The sequence below is a fragment of the Eucyclogobius newberryi genome, unplaced genomic scaffold (assembly GCF_026437365.1).
Source record: "Eucyclogobius newberryi isolate DKJ021-1_F unplaced genomic scaffold, fEucNew1.0.hap1 SCAF_10, whole genome shotgun sequence".
In the NCBI taxonomy this organism is placed as follows: domain Eukaryota; kingdom Metazoa; phylum Chordata; class Actinopteri; order Gobiiformes; family Gobiidae; genus Eucyclogobius; species Eucyclogobius newberryi.
Window position 1 is genome coordinate 30,961,130 of NW_027315724.1, and position 25,198 is coordinate 30,986,327.

At 39.7% G+C, this 25,198-nt stretch overlaps 2 protein-coding genes across 2 annotated transcripts; one reads left to right on the forward strand and one right to left on the reverse strand.

The window, feature by feature from the left end:
- The first annotated feature begins 2,994 nt into the window (after positions 1 to 2,994).
- mpzl3 (myelin protein zero-like 3) lies at positions 2,995 to 22,848 on the forward strand. The gene is made up of 6 exons (XM_072454827.1): positions 2,995 to 3,204; positions 6,505 to 6,664; positions 15,181 to 15,394; positions 16,221 to 16,377; positions 22,315 to 22,384; positions 22,524 to 22,848. The coding sequence occupies exons 1-6, from the start codon at positions 3,128 to 3,130 to the stop codon at positions 22,605 to 22,607; spliced, it is 762 nt and encodes a 253-aa protein (XP_072310928.1). The 5' UTR covers positions 2,995 to 3,127; the 3' UTR covers positions 22,608 to 22,848.
- Positions 20,398 to 21,290, reverse strand: LOC140371980 (serine/threonine-protein kinase pim-1-like). Its single transcript, XM_072459221.1, has one exon. It carries the CDS (start codon positions 21,160 to 21,162, stop codon positions 20,398 to 20,400), a length of 765 nt encoding a protein of 254 aa, XP_072315322.1. The 5' UTR covers positions 21,163 to 21,290.
- Positions 22,849 to 25,198: the final 2,350 nt, after the last annotated feature.

A 25,198-nucleotide genomic window follows, 5' to 3' on the forward strand; every position in this document is an offset into this window, starting at 1 on the left:
TATTTCCCAGCAGTGCTTGAAGAATCCTGTGTCATGTGTAGTAAATTACATGTCATAAATCATGTGCCAGTTGAAGAGAAACAACCATTGAAGTCATTTTGAATGCTTGATGTATTTTTGTCACAGAGATCATGATAAAGACATGCCACATAATGCAGGATGCACCAGTGAGGAGACAATAAATAAATGTGTGAGCAGAAGTGAGTTAACAAATGAAATCTGTCTCTAACTTAATCACAGTCTGTGTTAAACATTGACATGGTCTCATAAAGGGCTAATGGTCTGTTTACATTTCAGCCATAAAATGATGAGCTAAGATGATGTAAATGTAAATTCAAATTCGTGGATCCGACAGGCAGCGGAACCTCGGAAGGCATAACATTTTTTCAAAAGACTCATGAAGAGGAGATAAAGGATTCTTGACAAAGTAAGAGCCGGGGCTGGAATAACAAATAGAGCGTCCCATTAGAGGTAATTACATCAGTGAAGACACAAAGCAGATTCGGGACAGGGATAGTGCAATAATGGGACTCGGAATAGCGGGACTGTCCCACCAGAGAATCGGAGGTTTACACAGGCAGGCTGGGGAGATAAGACAGAAGAAAGCACTCAAGGCTAAACATTAATGAGTTCAACAAAAATCTGGATTTTTAATAAAGGCATGGTTTTAATGGAGCTTCTGTTGACAATATGAACATAAAAAGGAGACATTGGGGTTGATGCAAGTCAGAGGTCTAGTGGTGGTTTTCTGATCTGAATTATGTGACGACGTCATACTCAGATGGGAGCAAAGGACAGTTTTTCCTATTGATAACATGGCATTTTCATAAGAAATATTCACAAATATGGTTAGTGACTTCCAATGTTTCTGTTCATACTGTTCATCTTGTATTTATATTCAGTCAATGTCTATATGGTTTACTAACACTTTATGGTATGCATTCTGTATGTTTTAATGTTTTAATATTGATATTAATGCTTTTATGTTGCATCACATTGCCAAAGTAAGTCCCACGTTTGTGACTGATCAGATTCTGATTCATTATTAATTATGGCTGCCATTCTAAATTATTGTCTTGAATACGAGCAAATAAAGCAAATACTTGAAATAAGTTGGGACTACACCAGAATACAAACCTGGACTAATCCATGAAAAAAAAAAACAGAACGGGACTAAAACAAGTCTACATCAGGACTAAACCAAGTCTACACCAGGACTAAACCAAGTCTACACCAGGACTAAACCAGGTCTACACCAGGACTAAACCAAGTCTACACCAGGACTAAACCAAGTCTACACCAGGACTAAACCAAGTCTACACCAGGACTAAACCAAGTCTACATCAGGACTAAACCAAGTCTACACCAGGACTAAACCAAGTCTACACCAGGACTAAACCAAGTCTACACCAGGACTAAACCAAGTCTACACCAGGACTAAACCAAGTCTACACCAGGACTAAACCAAGTCTACATCAGGACTAAACCAAGTCTACACCAGGACTAAACCAAGTCTACACCAGGACTAAACCAAGTCTACATCAGGACTAAACCAAGTCTACACCAAGACTAAACCAAGTCTACGTCAGGACTAAACCAAGTCTACGTCAGGACTAAATCAAGTCTACACCAGGACTAAACCAAGTCTACGTCAGGACTAAACCAAGTCTACGTCAGGACTAAATCAAGTCTACACCAAGACTAAACCAAGTCTACGTCAGGACTAAACCAAGTCTACGTCAGGACTAAATCAAGTCTACACCAGGACTAAACCAAGTCTACGTCAGGACTAAACCAAGTCTACGTCAGGACTAAATCAAGTCTACACCAAGACTAAACCAAGTCTACGTCAGGACTAAACCAAGTCTACATCAGGACTAAACCAAGTCTACACCAAGACTAAACCAAGTCTACGTCAGGACTAAACCAAGTCTACGTCAGGACTAAATCAAGTCTACACCAGGACTAAACCAAGTCTACGTCAGGACTAAACCAAGTCTACATCAGGACCAAACCAAGTCTACATCAGGACTAAACCAAGTCTACATCAGGACTAAACCAAGTCTACATCAGGACTAAACCAAGTCTACACCAGGACTAAACCAAGTGTCTACATCAGGACTAAACCAAGTCTACATCAGAACTAAACCAAGTGTCTACACCAAGACTAAACCAAGTGTCTACATCAGGACTAAACCAAGTCTACATCAGGACTAAACCAAGTCTACACCAGGACTAAACCAAGTCTACATCAGGACTAAACCAAGTCTACGTCAGGACTAAACCAAGTCTACGTCAGGACTAAACCAAGTCTACACCAGGACTAAACCAAGTCTACATCAGGACTAAACCAAGTCTACACCAGGACTAAACCAAGTCTACACCAAGACTAAACCAAGTCTACATCAGGACTAAACCAAGTCTACACCAGGACTAAACCAAGTCTACACCAAGACTAAACCAAGTCTACATCAGGACTAAACCAAGTCTACACCAGGACTAAACCAAGTCTACATCAGGACCAAACCAAGTCTACACCAAGACTAAACCAAGTCTACATCAGGACTAAACCAAGTCTACACCAGGACTAAACCAAGTGTCTACACCACTTCTACTACTACTACTAAACATTAAATATAATCGTAAATAAAGGTGACTTCAGGCTAATTCTGTTTTCCAATAGTTTATCAACAAGTGGCCTATTCGAAGATAAAAGTGCGGCAAAAATAACTTTATAAAATAAATAACCTTTGATCAGTCAGTCTCCCAATTCAACCCATTGATCCCGCAAATGTCATGTGGGTTTTACCAAAAGCAGAAATAATTAAAGGTAAAAGGAATAACAAATTCCTCCCTTTCAAAAATGTCAAAAAAACGAGTTGTTTCTTCAAATCCCCGTTTAGTCAGTTTTCACGTGTGTTTGTATCGCGGAACTCTCACATGAGAATGTGCTTTGTACTGGATCACTACAGCTCCAGACACTTCCTGATCCACCTGTTTGTACGTCCAGGTGGAGAGGCGCGCGCCGCACACGCAGCAGCGGAATGGACGCAAAATGACCGAGCCTTTGCCTTCGTTTCGGCCTTTTTCGACACAACGTCACTGATCTGAACTCCTTTCGCCCACAATGCGTCGACTGCGCCTCGGGAACTCGGCTCTGAACAAAGTTTTACTCTTGTATTTGACCCTCTCGTTCTCCGGTGAGTAAAACCAGGCCGCACGCGCCCTCGCACGCGCCCACGCACGCGGCTCAGGTTTCACGTCCTGCGCACACTTTTGCCCCTGTTCGGATCGTAACTTTGGCCGTTCGTACTTGTTCTCGCATAGTTCTGGTCTAGTTTCTGTTGTCCTGGTGACGCGTGAAGCTAAAGAACCGCGCACTGTCCCGTCCACAACCACCGCAGCTCCTCGGACGTGGCACGCGCGTATAAGAGCGACAGGTGCCAGTGGCGCTTGGAGCCGCGCGCGGCTTTAGGCCACAATCTGGACAAACAACGCAACTTTGCCTTGTTGTTGTTGTGCGTTTTTTCAATGTCGCAGCAGGTGAAACACACGATTGCCTCAGGCCAAACATGTCAAAATTGTCCAAATGAGTTGACATCGTGTGCTTTTGGTCACGTGAGGTTATAGATACTGCTGATGCCAAAAGTACATAGTTCACCTTAGTAATACTTTGTGTGTTTGTAGCTGGTATGTGTGCTCTGGTATGCAAGGGTCTGGCTCTACCCATTTATAGATAAGAAAAGGCAGTAAAAATGCATGTATTCCAAGAAAAAAATCCTCATAACTCTCCAAAACCCTTTTTATACATGTTTTTATGCATTTGTTTTCTCACTCCCTTTAAAAATAACTGGTATGTTTAATCATGTATGAGTAGGAGTAGTGAGAGACTATGATTGCACTTACTTAATTGTTTGTTTCGCTTGAGCTCTTCCAGATACTTTAATTCCTTAGTTACACCAGTTACAAATACAACCACACACTGTTTGGAAGGCTTCATAATAATTGTATTCAAACCGCTGTGTCTGTTACAACACAAACTTAATGTAGAGTGACCACAATGAATGTACTACAAATGAGGGTAGTAGTGTTCCAAACAATCAACCTAGTAAGAGTAATGTAGGGCTAACTGTCATTATTATTTAATTTCAAGTTAATGTGGTTGGAAGGACGACGTAAATGGTATTTTCAAAGTAAAGCTACACACTATCAGTGCAATAAACACTAATGTTCAAATCATATACTGATGTAGACGTATTCACACTGTAAACTGAACTTATACTGTTACACTGTTGGTGTCCGAAAAGCAACACTGAGAAGTTTCTAGAAGTTACTCAAGTAAATGTAACTGAGCCCTGACATAATACCAGGTCTACAGTCTTCTTTTTTTAATCCGACATATAAACCATTCATCTACGGCCCCTGTATAATATAATCACCTGTTCATTTGCAACTCCATATCACACACTTTCTAGGGGTCATCGATCTCACCTGTTGGCCGCCTTCAAGTGGATAAAGAGCTCGTCTCTCCTTTCCACTAAGTCACCGCTGCACGAGTGAAGCGATCCAAGCTTTAGCCTGAACAGGGACAACTTTAAATGAACTGTCAAAGTGCTGAGAAAAATGCACATTAGGACCACACTATAGCCTATTTCTGTAGTCGAGCTGCATACATTACGTACATACAGTGAAGGGATGGTCCTATGCAAATGGTGTTATTATTATTCAGTCAATTCAGTTCAGTATTCAGTTTGTGTCTTCAGGTCAAGACCAGCATGAGCCATACACTCTTCAACGTGTACAAATGTGCAAATGCAAGCTTATTTTTACTGTCAGGAATGTAAATGTACATGTTTTATCGATTATATGAATATCAACAATCTCCCTCATGTCAATCCCAAACTCAGACAGATGAGAAGAAAAGAAGAATTCTTAGGAAACATTTCTACATGAGATGGATAAATAGTTGTGGCCATTAGGTCGGCAAAATGATTTACTGCTATAAATGGAAATTATTGGGAATTGTTTGAAACCAAATTAATGAGAAAACAAGAATTTAGGTTGTGTATTTTATATATTTAACTGGGTAAAACTGGTAACTGGTAAAAAATAAATAAATAAATAAATAAATATATATATATATATATATATATATATATATATATATATATATATATATATAATTATAGTAGGCAATCCATACAAAATGTGCTAAAATATGCCTAATAATTGTCTGGAAAATATTGCGCAAAAAGTAAATGGAGTATAATGTTTACCATAAAAGTGCAGAAACAAAATTATACAGTAGATTTCAGTTTATTTATTTTGCAGCTTTTTAAAAATAGTTTATTAGATGACATATTTGATTGTCAAGTAAAAACAACAATTGCAACACTGTTCCTTTTTCCCATTTTTAAGCCTTTTTATATATATGTTTATTCTATTACTGAATGCACTGGGTTTGGAGTCTATTATGATCTATTTAAAAGTATTTTTCTCCTCTCTGCTGCTGACATTTCCAGCCAGGAATGTCTTTATTTGATTATTTTCTGTGCTTTCTTGCAGGCTGCAGTCTCTCTCTTTCTCGTGCTGCTTGCCTTTCATATTTGCTGTGGACATCGCACTTGCTTGATGTCAGATAGCGAGCGCGTTCACAAGACGCTCGCAGAATCAGAAATGGCGTTTGCGATGGTCGGGGGCACACTGGCGCTGAAGGCCTTTGACGGACACATAAGTAGCTATAGACTGTCAAATACAAGCAGCGAGACTGGCGCAGACCTCTGTTTGTGTTGTCAGTCAGAGGAAGTGCTGACGCTGCCGCCGCACAGGCCGGGCAGATCTCAACACGCCCTCGCTTTACACTGGCTCCGTGTCACAACAGAAAACAACACGTATTTGTTAAGTCATGGGCTGACAGAAGATGGACACTTTTTATTTAAAAATGTACTTGCACTTTTTTAACGTCTTGGGGTGTCCGGTTGTCCACCACAGACTTGTCTAGTGATGTTATAGCGTTGCCTGGCATTAAACTTGTCTATCTTGCGTTTACTCAATTTCAGTTGTTTTTATTGCTCAAAAAATACATTTATAAACCTGCATTCTTACAGGAACTAAGCCTCGTGGTGCGGCCTGTGTGTTTCCATTGAGATAGAGAAGGTCATTGGCAAACCCTCCACTAGAAAAGTGACGTAGTACACCTTTAAGTCTATAGCTTACTATATTTTTCAAAATTATGTCCATGTTTAATTTGATCATAGTGGCAAAGTTTACTTTTATATTGTCGTTTAAAGTAACTTAAATTGCTGTAATGTGAAGTAATAATAATTAAGATCCGACATCTAATACATACACACTATGTTTGCACTGTAAAATACAATGTTGTCATGTGATGTGAATATTTCATCTGTACATGACTAATTATTTTTTTCCTTTAGTACTTTATGTTTTTTATTTAATCTATGAAATGGTTGTTCATAAGTTTGTCCCGTCTCTTGCAGGGCCCAGTTTGGTCTGGTCCATCACAGTGAACACTCCGGCTGAGCTTCATGCCTCCAAAGGGGACACGGTCACTCTCTCCTGCACCTTCAGCTCCACCAGCCCCCCCACCAGCAAGATGTCTGTGGACTGGGCCTACAGGCCCCAGACCGGGGGCCCCCCACACACTGTGAGTTCAGTCTTGTGTTCAACCACAGGAGATTTAAAAAGAGTCTTTTATGTCATCTGGGGTAATGGTGGTGCAGTAATTGTCATTCTCTATCATTAATGAATCAGAGGCTGATGTTGTGTAGAAGAAGTCCTTATGTTCAAAATGTTAATCAATATGTTCAAATAAATATTATGCTGTAGGCTTGTTAAGTATTGATACCCTGGTGCTAATCAATGCCAAATTTGAGAATCAATACATAAAAATGCTGTTTTATCATTGTTATATTAGGAGTTGCAAAACTGGAATTTCCCCATTGTGGGACAAATGAAGGTTCTCTTTCTCTCTTGGTATTTGACTATTGTGACATCATTACTATGCAGAGAGGGGGAGTTCAAATATATTTGTATTTAGTGGATAATGCTCACTGCCTATATGTTCTTTTAAGCCTGTATTTAGTCTTTAGTTATGCTTGCACCAAGATAGCTTTTCTTTTTACATGTTTTTCTGTTTCCCTCCCTGTTACTGGGGCATGTTATGTACACAGCTGCTCCCACTAGCATCACAGCGTCTATATTTGGTTTTGTTTAACCGTGACACTTGACAGGCGTCAGTGCAGAGTGAGCTGAGGAGTCGGCAGATGGATTTCCATGTTTTTGTTGCCTCTTCCTGAAAACGAGTATGCATTTATTGGTTTTTGCTATTTTTTTTTAAATGTTTTTTTTTTTTTTTTTTTTTTTGAGGGCTTTTCTTGTGCGGCCTCAGTTGGGCCCTTCACATTTGGTTTGGTCCTGTTCACATGCACTGCTCCTCATTCTGTCCAAACGCACATCATGAGCCACACAAGGGGCTTCAGCTGAGCAACACACTTATTTCAATGACACGATCACTTCACCAGTGCTTTACGCTGTGGTCCTTTCTTTCACCTGGAGGCAGCAGGTCACACAGAGGCTGCTGCTGTTCAGAGGCAGAAGTCTCTCGCTCGTATAACGTTGACCCAATTTGCCTCGTCGGACACAGCTCTGCAGCGCCCTTTCATACAAATATACATGATTTTTTGGTAGACTTCGAAGTGCTTTTACTCTAGTACACGCTCCGTTTCAGAGCGCCGGACAAGCTGCTCCGAGACCACTCAGAGCAGGCCTCAGAGCAGCTGTTGACTGCTCCAGACTGCGACTGTCGTGTTCACACTGGGACAATCGCACCACTCTCGCAGTGATGGCTTCTTTATGTTGACCTGACTTTGGCAGCTGCCATTGCATTACTTGTAGAGATAAATAAATATATTTGCTTGTTGTGAGGATCTTGTGCGTGTGCTGTTTATGTAATCGTATGATGCCTTCTTTAATTTCGAGTCAACGATTTGGGGGAAAATATCTAATTGTCATTTTTTCTAACGAGAATTGTGGTGGAATTGCGATTTGTGTTTCAATAATCAATCAATAAAGTACAAAGCTCAAAGGGCACATATTAAATGCGTCCAAGAGAATAGACAAAATGACTGTAATATAACTATGTATTTAAGAACATGTTTGTACAGATCTACACCACAGGATTAGCAGCGTTTATGCAGAAAGGGACTGGATATTTTGTTTGTTTGTGAAGGAAATTATGGTTCTTCAGCAACTGCAGCCTGTATAATTTGCTGATTGTGTCCATTCTAACCATTTCAACTGTGTAATTTCCTTCTATTTCTCCCTAAATTTGCCCATTTTATTTTTGTTGGATTGTAACTTTGGGTCTGCCAAATTACCACATGAAAAATGAAGAATAATAATAACAACAAATTTTTGACCGTGTAAAGATATTGATTCGTTCTTTGTTTTGAGTGAAATCAGGAATGTAAAAAGCAAATTATATAATAACAGCCAAGGTGGTGTTTCCTCTTGAATCCGACGGACTAAGGACAGACTTCTGGCACTTTTAATGCTTTTCTTAACTTCCCTCTGAGCGTGCATTAACCTGCATCCATTCCTACTTTGGTGCTCTCTCTTGACTTTCTCTGGCCTTTGGTTTGGTGCTTTTAGAGACTTCACCCGAGCAGCCGCTCCTGGTCAGCAATGCCCTTTCCTCTGCGGCCACATCGCGGTCTCGTACATGAAACCGTATCCACTGCTGCCTCTAACAGCACTCATTGGCCTCAACCTTTTCCCTGTCAGGTTTGGAGTCTCACGGACCATTCCAACCAAGACCCACCACATAATTCAAAAAGCTCGTCCATCTCCTCTTGAACATATCCATCGGGCGGTTCTTTTGTAATTGCATTTGGACCATGGGAATCCATAGTGTGGTAGCTGCAGCCCTATTTGCGAGCATTTCCCTTTAGAGGCACTCAGAGTTAAGTGGTGGCTAATGTCTTGTGGCTCCTCTCAATGTGGAGTGCTGTTGGGTTAGTCATTAAGACGTTTCAAAGTGTGTGGGCGGAGGGGAGGACTCGGTCTGTGTTGCACGCATGTTTCCAAGCGTGATTTGACTAGGTATTACTAAAAAAGGGTGTGTCTACCGCAACCGTTTCCAGGTAAACAAGCTCGAAGACAAGCCTTTTACCTGCTTTTGTGTGTAGGGTAGGACAATAAATGACACACATGCACACATTGTTTGAACTGTTTTAAGGTAAGGCAGGATGTGATTGTTACCATAGATGCATTCAAAGTACACTCTAGTTTTCTGACATTTATTAATTACAAACGAATAAGCGGTACTGGCAGTGTGAAAACTAGGGATGTAACGATCTGACGGTACAATATGATCACGATATTCATTTCACACAATTTATTGCGATATTTTGAAGAAGAAGCTATAATAGAATTGTAGATGTGTTTTGACTTTACAAGTGTGTGTATCATTACAGTCATATTCCAAAGAGATGTGTAACTGCTTAAAGACAGTCATTTCTTCATGTTGTCTGCACTGAAATGTAGCAAAGGATCATGGGCTATGTAGTTTCCTCTTTTTTTTAGCTTTTGCTGCGACAAAACAATTAATGTAAACAAAGGCGCTTATACTGTGATATATCGTACTACTGTGTATTATTGTGGCACTTTTATCACTGTATTTAAGTTATCGTTACATTATATCTGTGAAAATATATAAATGTATAGTTGGGTGTGTCACAATAACTATTCACCATTATCAATAGCTTTTAAAGTTTTTTTCTTTTTTTCTAGTTTCTCACATTGCTGCTTTAGAAACAAGTTATCCTAATAAAATGTTTGCTTTGTTTGAATGCGTTTCCAATACAATCCATGTTGTTGATTAGTTAATTATTTCAGTAAATGATTGAATGCTTATGCTCCACTTTGCTCACACATAGCATTATTTATTCTACTTCTTATTATAGTTCCTTTTTATTTGATTTAAATTATTGGCTCCTGTGTTCCTGGCTGTAGATCAGGGAAAGACCATGAATAACAGGTGGAACGCGCTGTCAGAAATATAATATTGCAGCCAAAGCGTTATTGTTGATGTGTGGATTTGCTGCAGTGCTTCAGTGGCTTGCATAATTACCTCCACCGTCCAGATGAAAATGAATTTTTAGTGCTTTTCAGAGCTGGAGAGACGAGCGGATGAGTGTGGGAGTCAAATGTCAGGGGGCCTCTGTGTAATTGCAAATTTGGGCAATTGAATGTTGAGGAACAAGCTTGAAATGGATGCATTAGAATGGAGAGAAGACCTTCAGATTTAAAAGATACTGTACTTTTATTTATATGACCTTTTCTTCTCCGCGCTAGTCTTAATTTTGCTCATTAGATTTATTTGATGAATGCATGCAAAAACACCGGTTTGTAGAGTCTAATTTCCATCTGTTGTCCTAAATTAGCTTGGTATTGTATTTTTAATAGACATAACACATTTTGCTATAAAAATAAATGACATTAATAATGAATAAAAAAAAAAAAAAAAACTTTGTGCTGTAGCATACTTTCTTGAAAAAAAAGTACTCATGTGCATTTATCATTTTGAAGTAGTTTGTGCTGTTCAAAGAATAATATGAAAAAGGAACTTAAACTATGTAGAAATAGAACCCTCCCTTCAAATATATATTTAAAAAGTATGTTTTCATATATCAAGCTGATGAAATGGAATGAGATTGACGAGTGTTGCTTATGGAGTGTTAAAACCACTGTATGAATGAATTCTAAAATCCTCCTTTAATTCTTTTCACAATCTGTTTGGCCAACATTACTTTACGTGTATGGCCCATAATGATACAAAATGTATTTAAAGCTAAATTAACACAATATTTTAATAATACCTTTCACAGTCTTACAGTAAACTTTAACCAATTGATAAACCGTTCCTGCTTTTTCAGTTCTGATATAGATATTAATACAGCGTTTTGCCACAGAACAGCTGTAGGATCCAGAATAATTCTTGACAAAGCGAGTCTGGTCACCACGCTCTCCGTCACGCCGCGTGTCAAACTCAAACAGAACCGTGCAATCAGATAAAGTCACAATGGAGCTGCCATCCATCTCCAAAGTTCTGCTTTAACATTCAAACATTATTAGATGTTCTGCACCAACAACGGCAACTAAATGGTCTTAGTACATAAATTGATGTGGCAAAGCCGTCAATGCCTGATAGCCGATACCAGATACCCGTATTGGTATAAATTCTTTGTGTACTGTGACAGTTTAGGGTCTCTCCACCTTTTACTTTAAAGGTTGAATGGACGATTTTTTGGCATAAATCTGAGTCTTATTTTCTCGTGGCGTGGACTGCCGATTAGTCCTGCCACGTATCAATCATAAAACGCACCTATCGCTCACCTGCAGCCGCGTCAGGCTCGTCCCCACGTTTCCGCGTGTCTAAGCGCATTGATCTATCATAATATAGTTCCCTTAGTGTACGGGGCAAAACGAAGACGGAGAAAGACAGTTCGAGCTGACTCAGAAGAAGACTGAAATCTACGGGAGACGAGAGATGCAATGCGATCCGTTGCGCTAATAAACAAACGCACGTGTGTGTTGTATCGGTCCGCACAGGGGAGTGCGCATGCGCACTTCCGCCTGCGTTCTCAAATCGCCGAAAAATCGTCCATTGCGCCTTTATATCAAAGGGTTCAGTCAATATCTTTGCTCTTTAATAAAAGAGCAAAGATATTGACTGAACCCTTTTGCTCCTGTTAAGAACTCTGGCAAATGAACAGATAATTATCCAACAGCCTTTCAGTTGTTTTTCCGCTTTCTAAGGCTGCACTTCTTTAGTCTTAAGAAATGACTACATATATTACCGGTACGTGAGTTTTGTGTGTTCTCTGATGTATTCTCTGACTCTTAACCTCTCTCTGTTGTCGCCTCAGCTCGGCCAACTCCTCAAATGATCCAACTGTGGATGAATAACGGTGCATTCGGAGCTCCTTTTATCTTCGCCTCTGTTTGAAAAATGCAGCGTTACAGCCCGGCCGTTATAAAGCCATAAAGCTGGCAGTGATTGTTACAGTGATTCTGTGTTTGCCCTGTTGTTTATTGGACGGCTGTTCGCAGATATGGCTGTTGACATTGTACTCGGTGTGTAAAGCTTAAGGCGGTAAATAAGACGAGCGTTTTACATAATCTGCTCTTTAAGTGGCATCATGGAAGTGGAGAAGAAGGGATACAGTTTGTACTAGTCAGGCCTATGAATAGTGACTGTGAGAATGAATGGTTGGGGATTTGTGTGCCAATATTGTGTCTTTAAAGTGATTTGTTTTGAGAAGAAATTAATTAAATCAATGCTAATGGTCATGAAACTTATTGAGCAATAATAACACATCGTTTTTAATTTCATATATTTGGGCCCGTTGAGTTTAATAGGACACAGAATGGGGATATAACGCTGCTTCTATAATCTTTTTGACTTGTTTAAAATGACAAAAGAAATATGAGCTGTGAAAATACTTTGCATGATTTAAATAACCAAAATGCAACAATTCATACAAAAATAATACTTCAGTCTAAGGGTGGATAGTTTATAGACTTGATTTAGATTGAAGTTTTGTTATAAAGCAAAATATTTTGTCATTTTAATCGTCAGTGCACTTGAAAAACGTTCTGCTACAGCAAAGAAACATCTACACTTTTAACCAGGAATCGATAAATCCTGTTTGCCGTGCTTTGAGATGATTCCGATCTTATCCAAAGAATGCTGTAAGAGCCTCCTAATGTCTCGTGTTGCTCAAATGGCTCAAATAGAAGAAGAAGTAGTACAGCAGGGCACAACCTCGTTCATAAGTCACTTCATACTTTATATTAAGCCAAAATAATGTCAACCAGAGCTTCAAAGAGCAAACGTTTATTACTGTGTCTAAGGTTCACTATTGCATAATGTTTTGGGAGCGGGTTTGCCTGCCTGTCGTCATGGGTCAGATCTGTGGAAAGGCGACTTCCATTACAATAATAATGGTGTTTTTGAAGTAAATGCTGTATAGAAAAGTTGATTGCCATAATGCGACACAATCAAGTCTTCATCAATGTCGTTAGAACAGAGGACTTGGGGGGGATTGGTACAGTCTTCGAAGTCATCGTTATTCTGGACAATGGAAAGAAAAGTGAAATGTTTCCAGTCTCAATATAGATGTGCGCGTGCTCTTCAGTGACTCATCTTTAGTAAAGGCAAGATCGATTCACGGCTCCAGCTTGTTTGTTACCTCTCAGACATTTTATCTTTTGCTCTACAGCTTCAGTTTGTTTTATACCGTAAAGGCTGGTAAACTAAGTCTAATAAAAAATATACAAATAAAAACAAAATATATTAGTATTATTATCAGTACTAATAATAAATAAAAATAATACATTCAATACATATACATACATACAATACATACAATACATTCAATACATATACATATACATACAATACATACAATACATATCAAAATATAATAAATACCGAAGTAGCAAGGCTGTCTTAAGATATTTGTATGTTTGAATTACTTGTTGATCACCATAAATGTATTTTCACTGAATATTGGGATGTACAGCACCTGTGAATTTAGTTGTGAACCAATATCAAATATGCCAAGTATTGCTAGATAATGTGTATTAAAACTCGCATTCAAACTTCTGCTGTAAACCATTTTACCGTCCTGTTTATTATTTTCAAACATTTATGCTGAAATATATATGTATATAATAAAAGTCTATGGCGACGATGGATCATTTACTGTATTTCTCAATTTGTTTCTTGTCCAACTACAAGTATTATATCAAGTTCTATTTATTTAGAGCATTCAGTTCGTTTTTTCTGCTCGGGTGAAATAACAACTTGGCACCAAGTCATGTCTGGAATATTGCCGAACTCGCTGTCCTTTTTTTTGCTGTGGCTGACATTCTCTCGGAAGCACAAATAAAAGGCCTTACATTTGAATGTTATAAATCTTATATAAGCTTTGAGTGTGTGAATGCGTCACTGCGACTGCATAATTTACTACTCTGTGCCCCGACGCTTCATCACCCTCCAGTGCCAATGAAGTAGGCCGTTTGTATTATTGCCTGTCTGTTTTAGTGCACTTTTTATTGTTTTGTTAGTGGTTCAAAATGTATGTATCTTTGGGCTGTTATTCTTTCCACTTGACCTTCATTTTCAAGGGTCACCAAAGCGCATGTTCTCGCTCATACGCATACTTATTCTAGATTTGTCTGAAGGGAAAGAACACACTTGCTTGGAGCTTATTTTTCAATTCCGTTTGGATTTTTCTCGCTCAATATTAGTGTCACAACAAAAGAGATGATTTAAACAGATTCACAATGCACACCAAACCCAGAATTAAAACTGGACTAGAATCAGACCCAACCAAGTCTACACCAGGAATACACTGGGCTCAAACTGGGACCAAGCCAGAACAAGTGTGAATATGTCTTTCACGATAATATATTTGGAAATGCGACATATTGTTTGATCAAAATACACACATTATGCCACAGAATCCCAGTAAACAGTTTTCTAATGTACAATATCTTTGAAAAACAAGACCTGCAACAAGTACAAAGGCAAATGAAACCTAACCTGTCAGACAATGTTACTTATTTGACTCTCTAAAGCTCAGATCTTATTTGAATACATAAATAAGATAAGATAAGATATTCCTTTATTGTCCCACATGGGGAAATTTCATTGGTGCAACGCAGGTAGATACAGAGGTAGATACAGAAGAAAAGAACAGATCACTTATAGGAAGTCTGAAAAACACTTTCAGTAGAAGATCTCCTATAAATAAAAACTCCCATAGACAAATAACTACATAAATACCATTGCATGTGATCACGACAGTAATTGCACATGAATGTGTCATGACGGCACATAGATTGCACATGAATTTCACAGTAATTGCACATATGACGGAATTGCACATCAGTATTAGGTTAGGTCAATATTTCAAGTGTTCAATATAACCCAAGTTAAATATAACCCAGCTAAACAATACGGTAACATAGTAATTATTGTGATGGGCCTAACTGTGAACGTACTTAATGTCTCAAGCAAATGGAAACTGTTCAACAAGCCAAAGTAGTATCATTTTTTTAACTATTTATGTTCTTTGCCTCCTCCTGTAGTTTTTCCACTTCTCGTCGCGGGTGTTCCCACCTTCAGAGGGGCAGTTCAGCGGGCGTATAAAGTGGAAGGGGAGCCCGGCACGCGGTGACTCCTCGATCGCTCTCATTAACGCCACGCTGAATGATAATGGGACGTATACGTGCACCGTCAGGAACCCGCCCGATGTCCACGGCGCCCCCACGTCACACTCTGTGCTCACGGTCACACCTAAAGGTACAGAACAAATACACACAACACACAACACACAACACACACACAGCCTGAAGCACTGTGTCAGTGGAATATAAGTATTTATGCACACAAACTTTGCATAATGTGTACACGTCTGAAGTGGGCAAGTCCATCCATGAAGGTAAATCTATCAGGATAAACTAGTTAAAGCAAACTGGTTTAATCTATGGTCCTTCACATTTACTCACTGACCACTACATTAAGGACAACACTGGGAAGATGGTCTGGATGTCAATACAATGTGGTTTGGAGTCTAAGGCTGTGTTTTGTTGTTGAATGACATAGGTGAAAAATATGTATTGTTTATCATCATGAAATCAATACAGAATATAGAAAGCTGTTTTGGTACTATATTGGGCCGTTCCTCAATAGTCAAAATAAGGAAAATGAAAAACAATTACCGTATTTATTGTTTAAAATTATATTCAGAGGCCCATTAACCTGTTGCGTTGTCATATCGCAGTCCCAAAGACCCTTAGTCAAACTAACGAGGCTATACTTTGGAATGTGATCACATTTTGGTTCCTGTTAAAAGTGGTGCGGTGGCGTTGTGCGGTGTAAAGTGCATTACAGAAGTCCAGACGAGGAGAATTATAAGTGTGCGCTTTTAAAAAGTTAAAAACGGTTTGACTTTAGATAAAATACGAAGGTGATAGAAGCCTGACTTTACAACTGTGCTAATCACTGTGTATAGTTGTGTATTTCCTGCTCAATTTGTGTCTTCTTGGAGAAATGCTGCTCTATTGCTATGCAGCGCTGGTATAAGCTGTAGTAGACTTGTTAACGTGCATCTGACTCTTCTCCCCAGCTCCCAGCATTCGATTTTCTGACGTGACACTGCTGCTGGCTTTCATCCTCCTCCCCTCCGCTCTCCTCACCTTCTTTCTCATTGGTCGGGTCCTCTGTCCCAAGAAGCAGCGCAGCAAATCAAAATCCCTCAGATCACCCATCGAGGTCACGGAGGGGTGAGTCGATTTTCGTTCTACCAATTGCAGCTTTTAAGTCTCCTGGGGAAAATCCTCATCCCTGCCGGCTCTGACGCTGAAAGATCAGATTTTATATTGCTGATTTAATGAAGCTGAAGTCGAAATAAAATGTGATTTCTGGGGCTCGTCGTTCGCAGTCCCTTTTTAATTAAATAATACAACAAGGACCTCCGCACCATGTGGTTTGGGGCAAAGATATTGTCTGAATCTTGAAATTTCAGATTTTGTTCAGAAGTGTTTAAACTAGTTTAGTTAATTAAGTAACCAGACTTAGCCTTTTTTTCTTGCTTTTTTATTTAAGGCGAGAGTTTTTTAATAAGTTGTTTCACGAGCCCGCCGACGTCAAAAACGGAGATTCTAAAAATATATATATATTTATTTTTCCCGTTTTTTGCGGATATTGCAGAGTTTTTTTGGCCAAAACATTAAAATAAAAATAAAAATGTATTCTTCACCAGCATCTCCAACCTCTGACCATTTCTGCACGAGCCCGAGTTCGTTAGAACGTCAGAGCTTTAAAACTCTTGCAACTCGCGGCTTCCTAGATCGACCATAGATTCATGAGATCAACCGGTAGAAAATCCCCAGAATTTAGTTTCACGGTGCTTTTATTGTGCACACCCCAAACATTTTGTTTTTACAGTTCTTTTATTGTGCACACCCCAAACATTTTGTTTTTACAGTTCTTTTATTGTGCTAACCCCAAACATTTTGTTTTTACAGTTCTTTTATTGTGCTAACCCCAAACATTTTGTTTTTACAGTGCTTTTATTGTGCTAACCCCAAGCATGTAGTTTTACAGTGCTTTTATTGTTCACTTTGTTTCAGTCAGAGGAGAATTCTCCCACACACTTTCTGGTTTCTACTTTGTTTTGTTCTTGTCCTGTTTTTTCTTTTTGTTCAAAGTCCATGGATACTAATTGAAAATAAAAAAAGTTCCAACTCGGAATACAAATAAATGGAATTAGATGTTAACAAATCCTCCTCTGACCTTCTGACAAAATCTTGTAAATTATACATTTGGAAAGTTTGGTGCCACTTTAGGTACTTTTATCTTGATGGTAGATAAATGCCTTTTAAGAAAACGGCCTTACAGCGTCTGGCCTTAAATCAAAGAGAGCAGAAGTCACACGTCCCCCACTGCTCTGTTTTTGAGGACAATTGTATTAATAAGTATTTTAGGCTGGACTTTAGAGACATTTGAAACTGTTCCAATGAAGAGAAACAAGTCTTCAATATGATTATGTATTGCAGATGCACACATGATGTTAATTTAGGGACTTTTTGCCATCCTTTTCAGTTCCAATAACAATATTTATTTGACTTTAAGCATCTGCCATTTACCCAATACCTGCTGATACCATTGCTGAGACTGAAAATAGCCTTTCTTTCCTTAAAACAAAAATAACATGACAAAACAGAGCTGAAAATCAATGTGTGTTACGTAACTGTCGTCCTTCAAGTAACAGAGCTGCTTTATGGAAATAAAGCCCAAACATGATTAAGATGGTCTGGGCCAACAACGGCAAGTGAAAAGTCTTAATATATCGATTTAGAGTCGAGCAGGAGATTGGCTGGACCAGGATCTTAGAGCCGGTACCCGATTCAGCAAGTTTTTTATCTGATACAGAGTTATTATCTAATGATTCTGAACATTTCGATGACATGAAATGGTCCCCAAATCAACAAACTTAATCCAGAACAAGAGGCACTTTTTGAAACGTTTGTTAAACTATGAAACTACTGTATTACTGGAGGATTGTGCAATGTGACTAGTGTTACCACGGCAATAAACAGAAAATATGGAATAAAACCGTGTCTGCATAGTGTTCATTCTACACAGGCAAAGGTCAACATCGTATACTATTTTGATGTATTTGTGGCATCAGTTGTTTATTTAAGTGCATATGACAGGTTTGACTGACAGTTTTTATTTCAATTTCAATTCAATTTATTTTTGTAACGCCCAAAATCACAACAACGGTTGCCTCTGAGGGCGACAGTGAAAAGCGATTGAACAATGTCCGTGGGGGCGAGGGACGATGTTCCAGAGTCCTCTGTCCTTAGACCATCCTTCTCGGCCAGGAAAAACTACAAAAAACCTCCTTGGGAAAAAAGTAGAAACTTGGAGTTCCAGAGTGAAGGAGAGATCTGACTCCATCAGACGGATGCGAGGGAGACTGTGGAGCTGGAGCCACTCAAGAGAACCTGATCTTGAGGAGGAGAACCTGATCTTGAGGAGGAGAACCCAATCTTGAGGAGGAGAACCCAATCTTGAGGAGGAGAACCCGATCTTCCTGGCAGATGAAGGACCGTCCATATGGGGTAGAGACCACTTCACCAGGAGTGGAGCATCTGGGTCCACAGGTCCTCGGGGATAAAAGGGAGTGAGAAAGAAAAGGCAATGAACAGTTTGCAAGTGGAATTAAATATGAAATATTGTTTGATAGAATAAGTATTCAGAAGCAGAGGATAGTGCCCAAGCTGCCATACTTCCCTTAGCATAGTTGCTCCTAGGGCAGCGTAGCTGAAGCTGTGGGTTTATATTTCTGTTCCTAACTAGTCTGACCATAAGCGATTTCAAAGAGGAACGTTTTAAGCCTGGACTTAAATGAAGAGACTGTGTCGGCATCTTTAACATGGACAGGAGCTGATTCCATAACACAGGAGCTTGGTAGCTAAGCGCTCTACCTTCTGCTGTGCTTTTAGAGACTCTTGGCACCACCAGAAGGCCAGCATTTTGAGAGTGAAGAGCTCTGTTTGGATGATATGGTACTATAGCATCTTTGAGATAGGATGGGGCCATGTCATTTATGGCTTTGTAAGTCAGGAGGAGTAGGATTTTAAATTTGATTCTTAACTCGACAGGAGCCAGTGGAGGGACTTGAGCGTAATGTGTTCTCTTCTTTTAGTTCCTGTTAGTAATCTTGCTGCTGCATTTTGAATCAGTTACAGTAGTTCAATCTAGCCGTTAGAAATGCATGGATAAGTTTTTAGCATCGCTTTTTAGGCAGGATATTTGGCTATATTGCGACAATGGAAATAGACTGTTTTACAGGCTTGATTTATATGTGCTTTAAATGAGAGCTCCTGGTACACCAGAACTGGAGGCTACGCTGACATTTTCCAGCGTGACTATCTGCTCAGATATTATTGTTGTTAACATTATTATAGGATTCAACTAAAAAACTGAGTTTGCCCATACTGTAAATGAGGGCAAAAACTCATACGATAAGATCACCTTTATTTGTCCCACAATGGGGAAATTCCACTGTTGCAACACAGATTAGGCACAGAAGAAAATAATATATTTTTTTTATAACTTATATAAAACACTCTTGTAGAAAAACTCTTATAAAAAAAAAAAAAAACCTCTTACACTCTTAATAAAAATAATAACACTCTTATTTACAGCTCTTATATGCAACAAGATGATTGACATTATGTCACAGTATTGCACATGAGTATAACGGTATTGCACATCATTATGAATTCAAATGACACATCTAATGTAAATAACCGTTATTATTGCCAACAAAAAACACACAAGACCTTTTTGAGTTAATGTTTTGTTGTTTATTAAAGAGTTGACAATAATTGTTCACAGAAAGTGTCTCATGAGCTCAAAAGAAGGCCTTTTTACAGGTTCAGGGGCCAAGCAGCATCACAGAAAGTCCAGACACCCTTTGACCTTTGGACAGGTCTTTGTAGAACTTCCTCCTCTTCTTCAGGTAGCGCCGCGTGTCAAAGGACTATTTGATGGCCTCTTGATTTCATTTTATTTTTTATAAACTTTTTATTAAGTTTATAAGAGGCTTTTATAAGAGTTTTTTCTTATAAGAGTGTTAGGTGTATTACGTTTTTTATAAGTTATCTGTTCTTTGTTGTTTACTTCTGTACCTACTTTGTGTTGCAACACTGGAACTTCCCTATTGTGGGACAAAGGCTTATCTTATTGAATCTTATCTTATTTTATAAGCGTCCTGCAGGCGTAATGGTTCACAAGAACCAGGGGTGACGCTGAAGCTCCTCAAATGAGGGTCTGGTGCTAGGGTCCTTGGCCAGGCAGGAGTTAAGGAAATCCTGGCATTCTTTAGACCGGCCTATGCTGAACTGACTCTTCCTCTTCAGGTAGCAACTTGTGTCAAAGGGCTTGTGATAGAGGAGGTCATGGAGGATGGCCCCCAGGTGATACACTGTGGTGGGCTCAGCTCTGTACACTTTAGAGGAATACATCTCAGGAGGGACATATCTCAAGGTCCCTGCATAGGCAGTGTAGGTCCCTTCCGTGGCGAGACATCCACAGCCGAAGTCAATGATCATGGCTTTGTGGCTCCTGTCGCCAATCTCCACTAAAACATTCTTCAGGTTTAAATTGCGGTGGAACACACCGCTCTTGTGCATCTGGATGGAAGCTTCCACCAACTGCCTCAGAATCCGCTTGGCATCTTTCTCCTTCAACACTCCTCCCCGGGCTTTTTTGTATTCAAGCAGGTCCAGTGCGGGATAGGGCCGCTCCATCACGATGACAACCTCCTCTGGGAACTCGTAGCAGTCCAACAAAGGAACTACGGCAGGACAGTGGGCCACTTTGACCATAAGAGCCACCTCCTCTATCAAGTTGTACTCGACGCCATTCTGCACCACTTTTGTATGGTTGACTTTGTCACATGCGATGTGTTTGATGGCCACTCGGAACCTGTCCTCCAGGCGTACACCCTCAAACACAGATCCATAGCCTGTCCAGCTGTCCAGCTGGAACATCTCAAGGTATTTGGACTTGAAATCCTCTCTGCTGCTGCTGACCTGGTAGTCCACTTCATACAGCTCCTCATCAGAAGACAGGCTCCAGCTCCCAGAGGAACTTTCCACTTCTGCATTTTTGGGACTGACCTCAGCCTCGCACTCGGCCTCGCTTTCCATCGGGTCTTCTCCCTCCTCCAAAGGGCTGGAGATGTCAGTGCCTGGATAGTTTGCACTGTTCTCATGCTCAGAGGACCTGCGCGTCTTTCTGGTTTGTAGCAGCTCCATCGTCTGTAGTTTGGTTTACTTCTGCTGAAGTACTTTCTCTGCCTCTACAACGTGTCTCCTTGCTCTGTGTAGAACGACAAAGAAAGTCAAAGCTGTGCGTCTGTGAGGATGTGTGCTGTCACAAAGCACCAACATTCTGTGACATCACAAAAATTCTATGACGTGACGTCTACAACATTCTGCCACTCAGAGATAGGGAAAAATCGTGAATATTGTCTCAAGATTAAAGCCTAAAGAATAGAGTTTAAGATGTACAGCTACAATAGGTAGCAGTAATGTAACACTTGGATACCAGCCGCCATAAAACACCAAAGAAGAAGTAACTTTGACGACGGATCGCAAAAAAATGACGATTGAGGAATACAAAAAGCAAAGCCGAGAATCAAACAAACAATATCCACAAACAGAACTTTGAATGATGGAAATCGGACATGAAATGCGACCTGTGCTGCGTGCCAAAAAAATGGAAAAATGCCATGGCAAGAAGGCAACATAATCGATCAAACAAACAAAAATCCCATTGTTGAATTTTCAAAACGACACTAAAAAGAAATTCCAAACCGTTCAAAAGAGGTCACATTTTGTCTTGTTTAAGAATCACCTTGAGCTTTATCAGAACTAGTACAGAAACAGAAAGTGTATATAACGTGTAGAACAAGAGTATAAGAAAGTTGTTTTATTTTGTATTGAAAATTATAGGCTTTAATTTAAAACTCATCATAAATAAAGTTTTAAATTCCAGTATGGTGACAACACTATTTTTGTACAAGCCTTTTTAGTATTTAGTGTCGCTTTCTATACTATTCATCGATCTGCATGATTGCGTTTCCATGGTGATAGTGACCGAGGCGTTATTCTAATTCTCCCATCTCTGCATTTACACAGCGAGGAGTTCCCCGCGATCACCTCAGGAGGAACGCCGACAAAAGCCACGTGCTGCGAACTCTGCTTCATGGTACGTCACGGCCCTCGTCGTAAAGAACTCAAAAATACTCGTCCGCGGGATCCGATTCACACATCGTTTATGAAATATTGACCTGGCTAATGTAGTTTTTACTGCGTCTGTGTCTCTAACTGAACTCTGTTATGTTTAGGACCCCGATGAGGAGGAGGAGTATTACTACAACCTAAAGCAGAGGCGGTCTGTGGAGGAAGAACAGGCAGAGTCCAAGTGCTAGAGAACCCTGCTGGTCAACGTGTGTAACTACATCTTTGAACCTTTCGGATAATATGACTCGAATGCTGGAACCTTCTTTTGTCTTCCAAAACAAAACTCGAAATGGCGTTTGCATTTTTACAACCTTGCCTTCCTGATGAATTGTTTCTTTGCCTCAAAACATTTTAATTATGCATTTCCAGCTGTATTTAAGGATATGTTAATAGCTTCCTCTGGGCCAAGTCCAGACGTTACTATTTGAATAAACATCATTGCTCATCATTTAAGACGCATCAGATATAAGATTTTCATTTTTGCTACAAGCATATTTTGTTTTTCACTGACACTTTATGCAATACTTTGTGTTTAAAGCTTGATCCTTTATGTTTAACTGTGTTTGAATGTCATATTGTGAAGGATATTTTGTAATTTATTGCCAAGGCTTAAGGCTGTATGAATTATGTAAAAGTGCATTTCTCTTTTTTACTGAACATATTCTCAAATCTAAAATGTTCTGTTGCATACATTGTAAATAGAGTTATCACGTTTCAGCAGCTCCTTTTATAGTTGGTTGTTGTGGACATTGTATCGCACAGCTCCAGCTCCGCTTGCTTTGCTCTAATTCCATTTTTAAGTTGTGTCTTTGCCTAAATGAATTGTTTATGAGAGACATGTTTTGATATAGGATTGCACAAAACCAATTTGGGTTAAATGTGGATATTGCCCTGTGAAAACATCAACAAGACCATGGGGGAAAATGATCATGTTAAGGTGATGTGAATAGAATTGTTATGTATATACAAATAAAGAACATACATTTAAACTAGTCATTTTTTACAATTATTCCCTATTATTGACACCTTGACTAAACAAATGTACTATTTTCTTTCATTATTGTACTCCCAACATGTCACTATGACCAGTTTTATTAAATTAAACTTTCTAAATGATAGAATTAAGGTAACATGACACAAAGCTCTTTATTATTAGGTTTATCAGTCTGAAATTCTCATGTTTTGTTTTGTTTTCATGGTAATTGATTATGATCGATTAACCAAATCATCCTGACATCTCTAAATACTATAATTTACATATCTGGCTTCTCTAGTGTGCCTTACACAATGATTTTTGTCATTTTGCTGACCGTGGTTCCTGGCGTGCTGTACAACATTTGCGTCTCCGCCCGTGACGCTGCACATTGTTTTCCCCTCACCATCTGAACATGTACAGACCCAGTAATGAATCTGAGCTGGGAAAGGTGAATCGATGTGAGAGCAGATCGTTGTCTGCCTTTTGTCACTATCTGAACACCTCAGGCCCCATTTATTTTATTTACATGACATTCACACAAGCACAGGTTAATTATGTGCTCTGTTGTATAGTAAATATAGAGAGGTCAGGATTATTTGGTTGAGCAATGATTGTGATTATTCAGGGCAACGATACAATCATACGAAATGCTTAATTGTCAGGTTTTCCTCCCAGTTTTTACATTTAACAACAAAACCTAAAACACAGAACATGACACGGAGAGAGACAGAAGTGGTAAGAAAGTCACAAAACGTCTAAGAAAAGGAAAAAGGTTTGATTTTCATGTCGCACTTAGAAGGGGAAGTCATTTCAATTCAATTCTCCCAAAAATAAATCAGACATGCTTTTTGTATCTGGTTTATTAGGCCCGAGCCCCAGCAGGGCGGAGGGCCTATTGCTCCCTATTGCTCCAGTTGCAACGCTGCCGAAGGCAGCGTTGCAACTTTCTAACCAAACATGCGGGCGCAGCCCGCATGTTTGGTACCCCGTCGCCCCTGGCAAGTACAGTGAACTAGCCCATGCCGAAGGCATGGATCATGCATACTTACTCCTGCTATGACAGAAATAGTCAACAATTAGTGAATGGGCGTAGCCCATTCACTAATTGTTGACAACAGCAGCGCGAAGCGCTGCATTCCTCCAAAAACCCTCCTGGCATCGTCCCGTACGCGAGAATCCATGCCGCAGGCATGGGCCATGCTTGTATCTGCTCAAATCAATGGAAGTCTATGGGGAGTGGGCGGGGCATCCCGACGGAATAGGGAGTGACGAGCGCGTAAGCGCTCGTAATGATGATTCCACCCCATGGCGGCATCGGGAAGGCTTAGAGCTTTCAAACGATGTATAATTTGTTGTTATAGTGGAAACGGCTATATTGTTTTTGCTAAAAATATTATTATTTTTATTTTTTTTATTGTTCTTCTTCAGCGCTTTGAACTCTAATTTGACCCCCTGAACATGCTCAAAAACTCACCAAACTTTGCCCAAAATTCAGAATCGGCGAAAAATTTGATTTTTTTCTGGGCCATTTTTTTTTTCGTCAAAAAATTGCGCGACAGCGCCACCGACAAAAGTCAAAATACATTGCGCCTAAGGGAGACGCCCCGGGGTCAACTTTGCCGTAGAGCTACGAAATTTGGGACACGCATTCCTCTCTTGAGGACAATTTTTTTTTTTATTGTGGCCACGCCCCCAGACTTACCCTATGCTCGCCATCTTCCTTTGAAAATGAAAAAAAGCTGAGTTAGCCATTTTGTTCTCGTCAAACTTTGACGAACTCCTCCTAGGGCGTTTTGCCCACCG